A 13,289-nucleotide genomic window follows, 5' to 3' on the forward strand; every position below is an offset into this window, starting at 1 on the left:
GGGGGGGGGCCCGGCGGCGCCCCGGGTGCACAGCGCCATCGTGGAGCGGCTGCGGGCCCGCATCGCCGTCTGCCGCCAGCACCACCTCAGCTGCGAGGGCCGCTACGAGCGGGGCCGCGCCGAGAGCTCCGACCGCGAGCGGGAGAGCACCTTGCAGCTCCTCCACCTGGTGCAGCAGGGGCAGGGAGCCCGCAAGGCCGCCAAGCACCCCAAGGCGACGGCGGCGGCCACCGCCGCCGGATCGGCCACCCCCTCCGCCGCCGCCGCCGCCGCGCCCCCGGACTACCACCAGCACCTCCTCAGCAACGGCGGCATCAACGGGGAGCAGCCGGCGGGGGAGCAGCGCGCCTCGGCCCTCCTGGCGGTGAGTCACAGCGCCCCCTGCCGGCGGGGAGGGGCCATCGGGAGGAGAAGCCCCCACCCTCGCTCCCCTCAGGGGCAGGCGCGAAGGTGGGGCCGGCGGCCGGGACCGGGTCCGCCCCCACCCGGGGGGTGTCCTGGCGGGTGTGTGCGGCGGGGCGGCTCGGTCTTGTGTCCACGCGACGTGGTCCCCGTCGGGTGCTGGGCCCCGCCGTGGCGTCGAGGGTGTGAGGATGCGCAGCGTCTGTCTGCCGGAGCTGGGGAGCTGAGGGGCTTGTCCTCCTCGAAGGGATTTTGGGGCTGCTTGGGGTTTTTGGGTGGCTTTTTTCAGGTTGCGGGCCTAAAAATGCGCTGCGTGCCTTGGCGGCAGCGGGCGTCCCTGAGGGGGGGTGGCAGGGGCTGCCAGCCCATCCCCAGGCAAGGGTGAGAGTAGCGCTGAGGTGTTTGCCCTATGTGCCTGATGGCCCCGCTTCCCGCCCCGTTCCATCCCCTTCCTCGGGGCTCCGGGCAGCTGCTTTCACTCGAGGCAGACGTTGGCTGCCGTGTCCCTGGGACTGGGCCGATGCTGTATGGGGGAAGGCGGGCGGGCAGTGCCCGGAGAGGAGAGGCCGAGTGTGGGGCTCAGCCACGTTCCCCAGACACCCGCCAGGCCCCGGGGCAGCCCGCTGCCACCCCCCGCCCCACAGGCCTCTCACACCCCGTGCCCCCCACACCAGCCCCGTCAGAAAGGCTGGGTTTGTTTCGATGGCCCAGCAGCGGAGTGACAGCAGTTTTCCAGGCGCTGCCGCTTTGTAAACGATACGTTGACCTTTTTCAACTGGAAATTGCTCTGAACATGTCAAGGAGGCGAAGCCTTGTTCTCCTGTTACTTTATTACAAGCGGTCCCCGTACCACACTTGGGAAGGCGTATGCTTGGGCTGTGCTGCCTTCCAGCTCGCCTTAGTTCTCGGCACACACGCGAAGTATTAAGAGGAGTGACTGCCTCTCTGCTGTTGGAATGGCTGAAAATAGATCGTTCCCCCCCCCCGAGCTCCAGACATCAAACCTGTCTTTCTTAGTGCCTGACGTATGCTAAAGCAGGACCTTTGTGGTTGTTTCTCTCTCCTTACCTGGGAGTTCGCCACGGTGCGTGGATCGACGTTACTCAGCATCATTCGTGAGGGTGATGATGTAAGCGTTAACGCGATAACATTGTGTCCGAGGAGAGTTTAGGCACTTCGACCTGACTCAGTGTTCAGATTAGATCTCCCCACATTCCTTGTCACAATCAAGAAAGCCATTATCTTATTTTTCCAGTGTGTATAATGAAATGCTTTGCACTTGTCTTATGGGAAGAAAAAAAAAAAGGCTTTTGCTTAATAATGTGCGTCCCAGAAAAATCCGCTTTCTGAAATCAGGGAACAGGCCTGTGTGGGGTTTTTTTGTTTTCTCTTTTATTTTTTTTTTTTACTAGTTGTTACTATTATTATGAAATAGCTGGAGGCAGCTGTTTGAAAGTGCTAAATGAAACAACTCCAAAGAAAATATTGAAAGATTTTTCATCTTTTAAATGCAGAGAGGTTGTCCTTGTTTCTGAAATACTGCTAAAGATTGTTAACCTCCTCTTTGCTGGAGAACGCCCCGCAGGGCCCTTGCTCCACGTTGCATGTTGTGTTACCTCTCAGGTAACTCCACACACGTGTCTTTGACAAGGGGGAGGTCTGACAAAGTCCCCCTCGTTTTTGCACGCTAGCGTTGGTAATCCTGCCGACAAGGTACGTGACTTCACTGAGCATGAAGTTTGGGGCCCTGAACCACGTTTTGACACTGAAGAAGTGCTGGCTCATGAAGCGGTATTGTTGTAATGGTATCACTGCACATCGCTGATCCTCCCACTCTGTGCTTGACACAGACATTCCTCATTTGCTGCTCTGGTAGGACTGCCTAATTAAGGAACAGAGAAAGGCATCGGTTCAAAGTCACGTCTCTGTGTAACGGAGGCACATGTTCCACTTACCAAGAGCTCCTTAGGACGTTGCTGCAAATATTGAAAAGGAAAAGCAAACTGCAGGGTGTCTGAGTGGGATGAATTCAAGCGGATGAGGGTGATACACCAGGTAGCACAGCATTGTGCTCCTGTTCTTGAAAATTCCCTAATCCCAGGGATGGGCCAGGAAATAATGGGGGTCTTGCCTCCACTCTGGGCATAGCTGGAGGAGGAATGTGCTCTACCAGTTATTCCAAGGGTACTTGAAAGAGGAAGTTAGAAGCAGACTAAGCCTGTTGTCCATTACAAATGGACGGGGAAGAGAACTATCTCTAAGGTAGCAGCATTCATCCTCTATGGGGTGTTTCCTGAGAGGAAATCCAGTGGAAGCCTTCTTGCACCCATGGTTATTCCTCTAATTCCAGACTTTTTGCTTGGAGCAGATGGCAGATCTGAGGCACGCAGGGTCCTGGAACAAGGTGGACCTCTGAGCTTCTTTTGTGGCAGGTACAAGACAGGAGCGTTTGTGCAAGTCTTACACTGAGCATTTGAGATTGGCCACATCTCTGGCTCCACTGGGGGACTGTAAAGCTCCACCTGCCTTGCTGTAGGTCCACCCGTTAAAAACTCCACACGGATAAGCGCAAAGCTAGTCAGAACTCTTTTTGGGGAGCTGCGGCTATCAGGACGCTCTTTGTTCTGTAAAACAAGATTGCCCCTGCGCTTCCTCTCTTGAAAATAGCTGGGTTGTTTCCTTGGCTTTGCAGGTCCCGGTGCTCTTGTTACAAGCGCGCCTGCCATGTTTAGTGGCATTGGATGGGTCGTTTACACAGTTGGACTCAAGAGTAAATATTTGACACTCGATAACATTTGAAACGACGTTCACTTGAACATATCAAAGAGCTTGAAGTGATTATCTGACATTGTTGGTGCTATTATTTGATGATTATCTTTTCCCAGTGGACATTTTAAAATGGGCAGAAGGGAGTGTTTTTAGGGGGATTTGGTTTGGGCTTAATTTGGCAGTGTTACTTTGATTTTTGAGAAACCATCTTTGGCAGCAGTATTTTCTACTTGGAGAGTGGAGAGCAGATTTTTTTAGCTGGACCAATGGATGTGGGTACATGTCAAGGAGAAATTTATTCTTCAGGACATGGCTAGGAAAGCTTTTGTACTTTCTGCCTCCCTGCATTTCCCAAGAGCTGACATTTGTTTATTTATATGGTGGTGTTACTTTTCATGGTGCAGAGTGGAACAGATAAAATATTCTGTCTTTCTTTTATACATACATCTATACCTATGTATATGCCCTCCAGCACTTAGCTGTTTATATTATTTATGTTATATATAAACAGTTAGCTCTGGAGGGCATTCCTCAATGGCTTAAGCATTGAACTGGTAATACCAAAGTTCTTGCACTGCAGTTTCAAATCTCCGGCGGCCAATTTGTTCCTTCGTTCTTCTGACATCGGCTTGAGCACTGTTCATTTTGCTCTTTGCAAGCCCAGAACTTGGGCCTGTTTCACAGGCATTATGGGATTATTCTTGTCAGGTTCTGTCATTGCAGCCGTCACACCGGTGGGCTCAGTGTGTTAAGCGACGGTTGCCATCAGTCACAGGTGACTTGTTCTACTTTCACTCATCTCAAAGTTGCGCTTAATTTATCATTATAAGGATTAATTAAATATATTAATTAAATATATCAATATTTTCTATACTCAGAAGAGTGACACTGAAAGTGGCCTGCTCCCCAGATGTAGTCTGCAAGGTGAAAAAGAAAACAGTCCCCATAAAGATAATGTAGCCAAGGAAGAGGAGAATGGGCTAATTCCTCCTGCTCCCATAAATCTCATCAATGGCAGTACAAATCTGGAAGAGTCAGTGGATTTGTCCCGGTTCCCTGAGGACCTCAATGGAAGACAGGGTTGCCTGACTGGTGCCAAAGGCCAAGTTTGGCACGTAAAACCTCAATTTAGGCAGTTATTTTATGCGGAGATCCTTTAAATGATCATGGAAGTCCTGACTTTGTTTCCTAACTTTTTTTTTTTATGATGCAGCGTGCTTGCTCCCCTGGGCATTAAAGATCCTCAAATATTTTAAAAGGAAGGATTGTGCTCTGGTATCTTTGGCCCAAGTGTGCACTTCCCCCATCTCCCCAGCTCTTTGGTAGCTGGCTCCCAGGGAATCCTGCAGTTGCATGTTCTGGTTCTGGACATAGGTAACTTGGGGAAGTGCTGTGAAGCAAACAGTGACCAGCTGTGGGGTGACATGATGTTGTGGTGCAGTGAGCACAGGTGGATTGAAGCACAAGCCGTGCTGCGAAGCTGGAGTGGGATCTTTTGCCTAACAAAATTTTGCACCAAAGCAATGTTCTGTTTGGGAGGTGAAGGACTGCTGTCTGCTCCTTGTGCTTCTGCAGGAGTGGAGCTGGGTTCTGATAAAGACAATTTATGTAGTCGAGTCAGGTAAAATGAGTAAGTCACATTGCCTTTGTGGGTTGAAATCTTTGATCTGCTGTCATGGGCCCTCTGGCCTGCTGGGAGCTATTTGGTTAGGATGGACATGGGTGCCATTTAAAATCTTTGTTCCCCATGGCTGTGAGAACATTCTGTGAACCAAAATCAAGAAGACACCCTGGAAGCTGCATAAAGGCTATATTTAATGTAAAGTTTAGCAAGTGAATTTGTTAAATGCATGCTAGTGTAGGAGCCTTTTCAGTCCCAGCTCTCCAATCAAATCACTTCCCTCCTTTGAAGTTTTTTAAGGTTTGAATACATTTAATGAAAGTCTGCTGCGTTATGAAACTGTTTAACAGACTGTTTCCACCAGCAAAGTTTCTGTAGACAGCAAGCAGAGGAACAGTTTGTCTGCCTGGACTTGGCCAACCCGTGGGCTCCTTAACTTCCCTGACTGTGGCAGCATGTCCTCTGACAGAGATCTTACACCCCCTGTGACACTCAAATTGAGTCCCCTGTGTGTAGCACCACAACAAAGGAGAGGGGACACACAGCTTCTGGTTCTTCTGCGCTGAGAAATGTGACTCCAGTAAAAACGTTAGCCGCTCGGTGAGGAAGTCTGAACCTTAGAAAGGTACGTCTGAGTCAGAAAAGCTGCTTTGCCGAAACTTTGACTTATCTCACTATTATTTCTTCTTCCCTTGCACAGAGCACTGCCTGCAGAAGGTGTGTGTGGAGTTCGGTTAGTTTGCAGTGACCAAAAAAAAACCCCAGCAACTAGGTTAGTCGGTTAGCAGGTTAAGGCCATAACATGCCTCTCTTCCTCTTCCTAACTGCTGTCAACGGTCCTTTCTATCAAGAATCATCTTCGGAGTCCAATTGTCTGCCTTTCTTACCAAGTCCGTTGGCTTATGAAACTGAAACTTCACCTATGTCTTGTTACTGGAAAAGGAGGGCCTCATCGTGGTCCCTTTGACAACCTTGGGAAGGATAGTACCTCCACTCCTCCATTTATACTGCACCTCCTGTGTGGTGTAGGAGGAGCTGGAAGCTGTCAAGCTGCTCCAGCTAACAAAGCACTGGCATAGACTTGCCAGCTCGGCCAGCAAGCCTCTGTGACCTTGCACATGTCCCCTGTTGTGCCACTATTTTCCCTTCTATGTTTGAGCTCTTCAGGTGGCACCATCTCACTGCCTATCACATGTGACGCTGGTTTCCACTGAGGGTCCATGTCTCCATGATAATGATCTGACACCATCACTCTTATGGAGTTCAGGAAGGTGATTAAAGAAACCAGTATGCAACACTTCAGAGGGCACACAATCAGCTACGTGGTGCTTGGAAGAGCTTTAGCCACCTGGCTGCTCCAGAGAGAAGAGGAGGAACAAGGTCTTTGCTCTTTGGCCTCTCTTTGGTGTCTGCTGTCAGTGTTCCCCTGTATGACTTCCCAGTGATGTCCTCTGTGTGACTTCCCAGCAGCAGTAGGGTGAAGCTGATGGGATTCATGACAGGACTGTGTTTTCCACAAATCTGAATCAGTGGCTGTAAACCTGAAAAGGATCTTAACCATATCACGCTGCTACAGTCTGGAACAGCTTTGAGCAGTGAAAAAGGCAGTGGCCTTGGCTTCAGAAAAGGAGGACTTGGTGCCAAGTGAAATTTGGATCACTCTTTTAACTTAACAGTATTAAGAAACAGATTTTTTCTTACTTTTTTTTTCTTTTTTAAGATGAAAGCATAAACTATTTATGCTTCTGATTTCCCATGAAAAGCTTCCTATAGCCACTTGAGAGCCAACTTGTGAATTTGTCATACTTTGTCAAGTTCTTCCGAAGTATTACTAGATGCAGGTAATCAATCCATAATTGTACTGAAGTGTCAACACCAACACCTGACACAAAATACCTGCAGCTTACAAGGAACAGGTCTTAGGTGAGCGTGCTGTAAACTAAAAACTCAGTGTTTCTACTCTGACTATAGGATCTATTCAAGAGATTGGTTCTGTTATTTCACTTCCATAAACCTCAGTTTCCTCTATGAAAAATACTATTTATCACCTTTGTAAAGTGCATTGAGATCTGATGGTGAGTTTTATGGCTTAGAAGTCAAATTCATTATTGATGGAGTCTAAGACAGGATATTTGAATGTTTGCGTTGGCAAATCTTCAGGCAATGTATATGACTTGATGGATTCTTCTTATTTGACTTCTGTGTTTTGAGCCTTTGAGGTGCACTCATATCACCTTTTCAGCCTTTGACCCACAGGTATGAGTACTGGAAATACAAATCCAAAATAAGTCTTTTACGTAATCACATGACTCCCAGAGCTGGGTTTTTGTGGTATCACACTGCCAAGATTCACAGTAATAGTGTAAGATGTGGCAGTTCCCCTTCTTTTTTAGGAGAGAAAGAGCATTTCCCAACTTTTCATTCATGCTCATGAATGTATGCTTCGTATTTTATTGCTTTACTTGCTCTTGATTCTGCATCAGTTGGTATTCAAATTAGTGTCTCAATTAAGTTGGGTGTGTCCAAGCACTTCATGTACTTGATGCCCCAGCAAACTGGGAGCTAAGTTGGACTGGAACAGAAAGCATATACGCAAGTCAGCTGCTCTCCGTCAAGGCTGCAGCTGCACCCCAGCAACAGGAGGTGGGAGCCACCTTGTCCTGCATGTGTAGTCACAGAGGAAGATTCATGTCTCTGGCCTGGGGTGGGGAGAAGACTCAGAAATATTTCTTAGTTGAATAACCTACACAAAATTCCAACACACTTACCGAAAAATTATAATTTATTTTGGTTTTTAATTTGAAAATTCCTTACGCCTGTGGCTTCACGTACAGGTGTTGGCATTTCCCTGAAGAAATTCCTTTTGTTCAGAAATGGCTCCTGTAGCTATTTTTATCTCCGTCACTCAGTTATTGTTCTGATGCGCTTGCAAACCCAGCTGAATCAAGGTGCAGAGAAATTAGTACCAATTAGAAATCCTCATGAAAGTGCTTCTGCCGCGGTGAGGAAGCAGATCTTGCAAACCCATTTATCTGCTGCCTGGGCCTGAAGCTAACTGGAAGACCTGGTAACATCCTGGACCAGCAGATGAAACCCCAAGAAGGTTCATCGTGGCTATTCTGTTTTGAAACAAAACATACTGTTGTGCAAGTCATCCCGGTGCTACCCTGGCTTTATTACAGGGCTCTGCAGGCACCCCCCTAGAGTAGGTGTTACACAAACACCCAGTGAGCACCGTGCCCTTCCCTGCATACCTTAGGGCCTCAGGAGACAAGATAGACAAAGAATGGAAGGAGGAACAGAAGCACAGAAAGGTCAAGTGTCTTGCCCAAGGTCAAACAGCAGGTCAGTGGCAGAGCTGGGAACGGAGCCCAGATTTCCTGACTCCTAGTCCAGCACTCTATTAATCATCTCTTTGCTTTGTGCTCTGTGGCTTGTTACTGTCCATAGGAAATGTGAGGATGACTTTCCGACGGCTTCAGAGTTACTTCTTAGTTTTGGAAACTATTGATCATCAGCCCACTATTGAGATAAAGAGGTCATGCACTGGACATGTGCACGAGAGGATTCAGAACTAAGTGCTCTTAGGTATCGATTTCACTCCAGGACACTGAAAAGCCATATTTCATGATCCTAAGTGTTTTTTCTAAAAGTCAGATTTTTTTAGTCTTTTTTCCCTATATTGTGTACAAAGTGGTTTGTTTTTACAGAGTTACTCATCACAGTTGAACTCCTACATCAGTGCTTGCCCTATAAATTATTTCTGCCTTGAAAACGAGTTACAACAGTTATTTAGTTAGCAGGGCTTTTCTTCTCCATGGAATTTACCAATGAAACAGTCAGAAAACCAGAGAGTCAACAGTCCTGAGACACTTGTGATTCTTACTTATTTTCATTCCTCACCCTACGATGTATTCAGTTTTCAAAGTCTTTCAATGGAATTATCTTGATCACAAAGTTAATTATACCTGTGAGATTTTTTTTTTTCTTCCCAAAAATTTTGACTTGAGGCAAAACTCTGGCTACCGTGGTAATGACTTACCGAGAGTCTCTTGTAAACAATAGTATAATCACTTTCTTATAGTCATGGCAACAGTGTTTAAGCAATGAGCTTACTGAACACAATGTGCACTGTCTCCACTGAATAGCTATTGCAGCGCTGAAGTGTATGCTGCTCATTTTCAGAGGACTCGGGGACATAAATTATTCAGCAAAACAACTCCGCTGCAGAAAGCGTCTTTGAAATTGTTGTATTTTGTACTAGCCAAAGAGGGACGCTTATCTGTGCTGACGGGGCTGTGTTTAATTACTGCACAACGGTGTGCTCTTTGGGACAGGTCTGCTCCCACTGAATTTAAGGGTGTCTGTCTCAAACGACTTGAGAACTGGCTACCTGTCGGCAGGGTCATGTTTCTCCTGGTAGTGTTTGCTGCTGTGTGAAATCCCTAATGTGGAAGGCAAAATGTCTCAGGAGGTTGCATGCTGCACATATGCATGGTGTGAGAGGTGGTGGCTGGGTGCAGAAGGAGGAATCTGTTTAATGAACAAGAGGTTCACTCCAGCAGGGCCGATCCCTTCCTTGGCCCAGAGGATCACCTGGATTCTGTTCAGTGGGTTGAGGAGGCAACTGGGAGAGTGGATGGCTTCACAGGAAGCTTCAGAATTGAACCCCAAGACACGGAGTTGTCTCTGGGTTTTCTGTTTATTTTGTTTTCACAGCTCTCGCATTCAAATAACTAGACCTGGAGGAAAGACCTTGTTGGCAACAGTTGTTGTTTTGGGATGAGTCATTCCACCAGATTTCAGAAATGCCACCCCAGTGACAGTTGGCGAAAATGCTGCATGGGCTGTTCAGTTTATGTTTTTCACTTTGGAAAATCAGACCATTTATTTAGGGTTCTGTTGCTTTAGAAACCATCTCCAGACACTCCAATTCCTTCCCTTCCCTTCCCTTCCCTTCCCTTCCCTTCCCTCTTCCCTCTTCCCTCTTCCCTCTTCCCTCTTCCCTCTTCCCTCTTCCCTTCTCCTCTCCATCCCTTTTTCTTTTTCCCTCTCCTTCCCCCTTCCCTCTTCCCTCTTCCCTTCTCCTCTCCTTCCCTTTTTCTTTTTCCCTCTCCTTCCCCCTTCCCTCTTCCCTCTTCCCTTCTCCTCTCCTTCCCTTTTTCTTTTTCCCTCTCCTTCCCCCCATCCTCCCCCCCTTGTTTTTTTCCTTGTCCCCCTTTTATAGTATCTCAACATCTGAGCTTCTGAATCTTGATTCTGATCTGATTGGCCCCTGCTGAAACCACCTGTGGGAAGTACTATGGACATCTTGTGGAACATCAGTCTAATGCAGGATCAAGCTCTTCATTTCTGGTCATTATGCTACTTTGGAGTAAATTATTTTGCTTTCCAAAGAAATGCATTCACTGTGCTTCTCAAAAAAGCTTTTGGTTCAACATCTTTCCAAGCTAGATACACTTGGTCTTCAACATGGGGCTGCTTACCTCTATGGCCCAGTTCCCGGAAACAGTTATGCATGTGCTTAATTGTGCACACATGGGTAATCGCACTGAAATCATAGATGTGTAGAATTAAGCAAGTCTAGAAGTATTTGTGGGGTTTGGTCTTTGTTCAACAAACAGGCCTCAGCCTGGCTGAAGCCCACTACATGCTACAAAAAGAAACTGAGTTCAAAAGTAAGTAGCATATTAATTATCAATTGACTTATTTTCTTAAACCAGTTAATTCTGGACTTTTAAAAACTACTTTCCATTTTTCCTGCAAATCCAATTGCCCTTCCTTTCACACTCATTTTTCCTCCTCACTGCTCAACTCCCAGCAGACCTGAGCTGCCAGCCACATGATCCCCTTTCATAACGATTTGAGTTCCGACGTTTCTTTTTTCCTACTAACTTTGTGTATTACCGTAATGGTTCCTAGGACAGATTTTGGCCAGCTTTTAGGGAGAGAGAGAGTCACAGTGTTTCAGACCTTCATTTCCAAGTGTGGTATTAAATATAATCCTTATAATTATAGCACTGCCACTTGGACCACTGTAGTTCAGGCTGTGTCAGTATGTCGTCAAAAACTCTCTTTTTCAGGAGCTGGAACTCAGTCATGTTGATTGAATTGAAATTTGATGGCCAGCAGCTGCAAACACACTCTGGCCCCATCCCCCCGCCTCCCTGCTTTTTTTTTGCCTTTTACCACAAAATCCTCTTGCTTTCTGTCAAAGTCTTGAGTTTACAGAACAGAGATAATGGCTGATTCCAGGCTATGTAATTCTGGGCTACCCCTTTGGGTACATCTAGCCTGTCCTTCGAGGAGTACCCTGAAGCAAAGCTGAAGGTACAATCTGCTATCTGTGCCCACGATGGTGAACCTCAGAGCACAGCCCCAGGTGCAGCACTAAGGCTGTCCTCCAGCTACACTTGACTGTCCTCCGTGTCACAGCTCTTAGGATGCCCTTAGTGTTGCTCTCGGCAGCTGAGGAAGCTGTAGACACGTCTGGGCTGAAGTCTGTGAGGCTCCTGTGTGAGCACCGCAGTCCTCTCCCCTCTCGTCACTTTGGTCACCTTGGTCAGTCCCCATACAGACCTGACTATTCATCTAAGCAAAGCCATCGGCACCGGGGTAGTTCCCAGCAGCAGTTTATACTGCAAGTTTAACACACACTTGTTTAGCCCTAGGGGACTGGGGGAAAAAAAAAATGTTTGAATTGGGGGAAAAAAAATAAATGAATTGGTATCTAGTAGTTGTATAACATGAGCCTGTCATTTTTGGTACTTGAAAAACAACACAAAACTCCAACATTAATCACGTGAGATACTCAGGTTTTAAAAAGTGCCGCTTGCCAGTACACAGTAACTACTTTTCATAAGGCCCTTTAGACGTGTATTTACAGGTGGACCAGAATAGCTCTGCAGAAGTTAATTCAGTCCCTTGAGTAAACAGTATGCGCTTCTAAAAATTTCTATATATACCAACCCTATGTAAGGCCTTTGACACACATTAGTACTGCACACAATACTTTTGAGGGGCCCTGACAGAGCCAGGGTGGCCAGTGAGGTTGGTAGCCCCGTCACTAGTCTGCTGGGTGCGTGTTCGTGCTGACAAGCCCATGAAGGGCAACTGCGTTGGGGTGACCGGTGCGTCAAAAGGGTGATTTACTGAAATGGTCCATGATGTAGGTCTTGGAGCCCTCTCCCAGGTGGTAACTGTCTGTGCTTGGGTCTCCCAGGCTGTCCTCAAACCACAGCCTCTTTGACAAAGGTTGGAAGGACTCTTCAAGACAGCCTCATGCTGGCTCTTTTGGTCTAAAAGTCACACTCGTCCCCTTCGCCTGGTGAAGTCCTTCCCTGCTCCCTGTCCCCCTCCTCCACTTCCCAAAGCTATTAGCCATTCCTTCTCCTCCACATTCACCCCTCTCTCATCTGGACTGTTGCCTTCCCTTCTCTCCTTTCATGCTCCTGACACTGCTTCGTAATGTTGTTTTTCTAACTTGGAAGAAAGGGCCAGAGGGCCTGGCTAACAGAGAGATGCTGAACACATGGTTTCCACATGTTCTCCCCATCTTCCCTCGTACTGCTTCTCTAGCTGTCTTTCTGTCTTTGCTTCAACTGGAAATCTAATGACCATGAGTGTATTCTCTCCTCCTCTTGTTATTTTAAAGGATGAGCTCAAAGGTCCTGTGTCATTGTTAGAAGAAACGTACAGCAAAAACTTCTGTTAGTTGACAATGCACTTGCAGGTTCTCTGCCCTCCCACCGCAGGCCATGGGTGCTCACAAACTGGGCGTGCAGTTGTGAATGCTCGGGTTCCCGTTCAGAAAAACACTTAAAGAATGTGTGTCAAGTTAAAACATACGATTAAATACTTTTCAGTTTGAGTGCTGTTTCCTTGAAGTGGGATTCCATATTGGAGAAGGCATCCTTATTGGCCTGATTCTGAACTAAAAAGTATACCAAACCTTTAAGAATAGAAGTATGTCTATCATTTTGTATTTCTAATGATAATTAAGTAGGGTAAGGTGGTACGGGCAAGGCAGAAAATGTGGCGACTCTTCTGGTCATCTTTTACATTTTGACTCATGCTCCAGAATCTGAGTGTCTCTGAACTCTAAATGCATTTTGGTAGCACTTGCTGCCTACATGCCAGTGTAATGTTCTGTAATGTAATTGTGTTGCGTGCTCATGTACAGATTATTTAGAGAAATTACAATTAAATGAAAAGCAGTTAAGTCTTAGAAAGGAAATGGTTTTACAGAATTAGGAGTATTTCTATGCCTGTGCTTGATGGTAAGTTGGACCCTTTTACCCTTGGATTCCTCTCCTGCATCTCAATGATCAATCTGGGAACAGCTAGAAGCTCAAATCTTTTTGACTTACAACATCTAGGCATCTAATCTTCCCTGTATTGAACTGAAACCAATGGGAACTGGACGCCTAATTGGATTTTTGGATCTCGGCCTAAAATCTCTGGAGTGTTTTGGAAAATTTATCCCTTGGAGATTTTG

The 13,289-nt window shown here is 46.8% G+C and overlaps 1 protein-coding gene across 1 annotated transcript in view; it reads left to right on the forward strand.

Moving 5' to 3' along the window:
• Positions 1 to 4: 4 nt before the first annotated feature.
• The window catches only part of MAML2 (mastermind like transcriptional coactivator 2), a gene marked incomplete at its 5' end in the record, with an annotated part of 215,655 nt that continues 202,370 nt past the window's right edge, over positions 5 to 13,289 (forward strand). Inside the window, one exon of the mRNA XM_014965773.1 lies at positions 5 to 364. Coding sequence (XP_014821259.1) covers positions 5 to 364 — 360 coding nt within the window. The remainder of the gene's footprint in view (positions 365 to 13,289) is intronic.

The sequence above is a fragment of the Calidris pugnax genome, unplaced genomic scaffold (genome assembly GCF_001431845.1).
Source record: "Calidris pugnax isolate Ruff unplaced genomic scaffold, ASM143184v1 scaffold20, whole genome shotgun sequence".
Taxonomy (NCBI): Eukaryota; Metazoa; Chordata; class Aves; order Charadriiformes; family Scolopacidae; genus Calidris; species Calidris pugnax.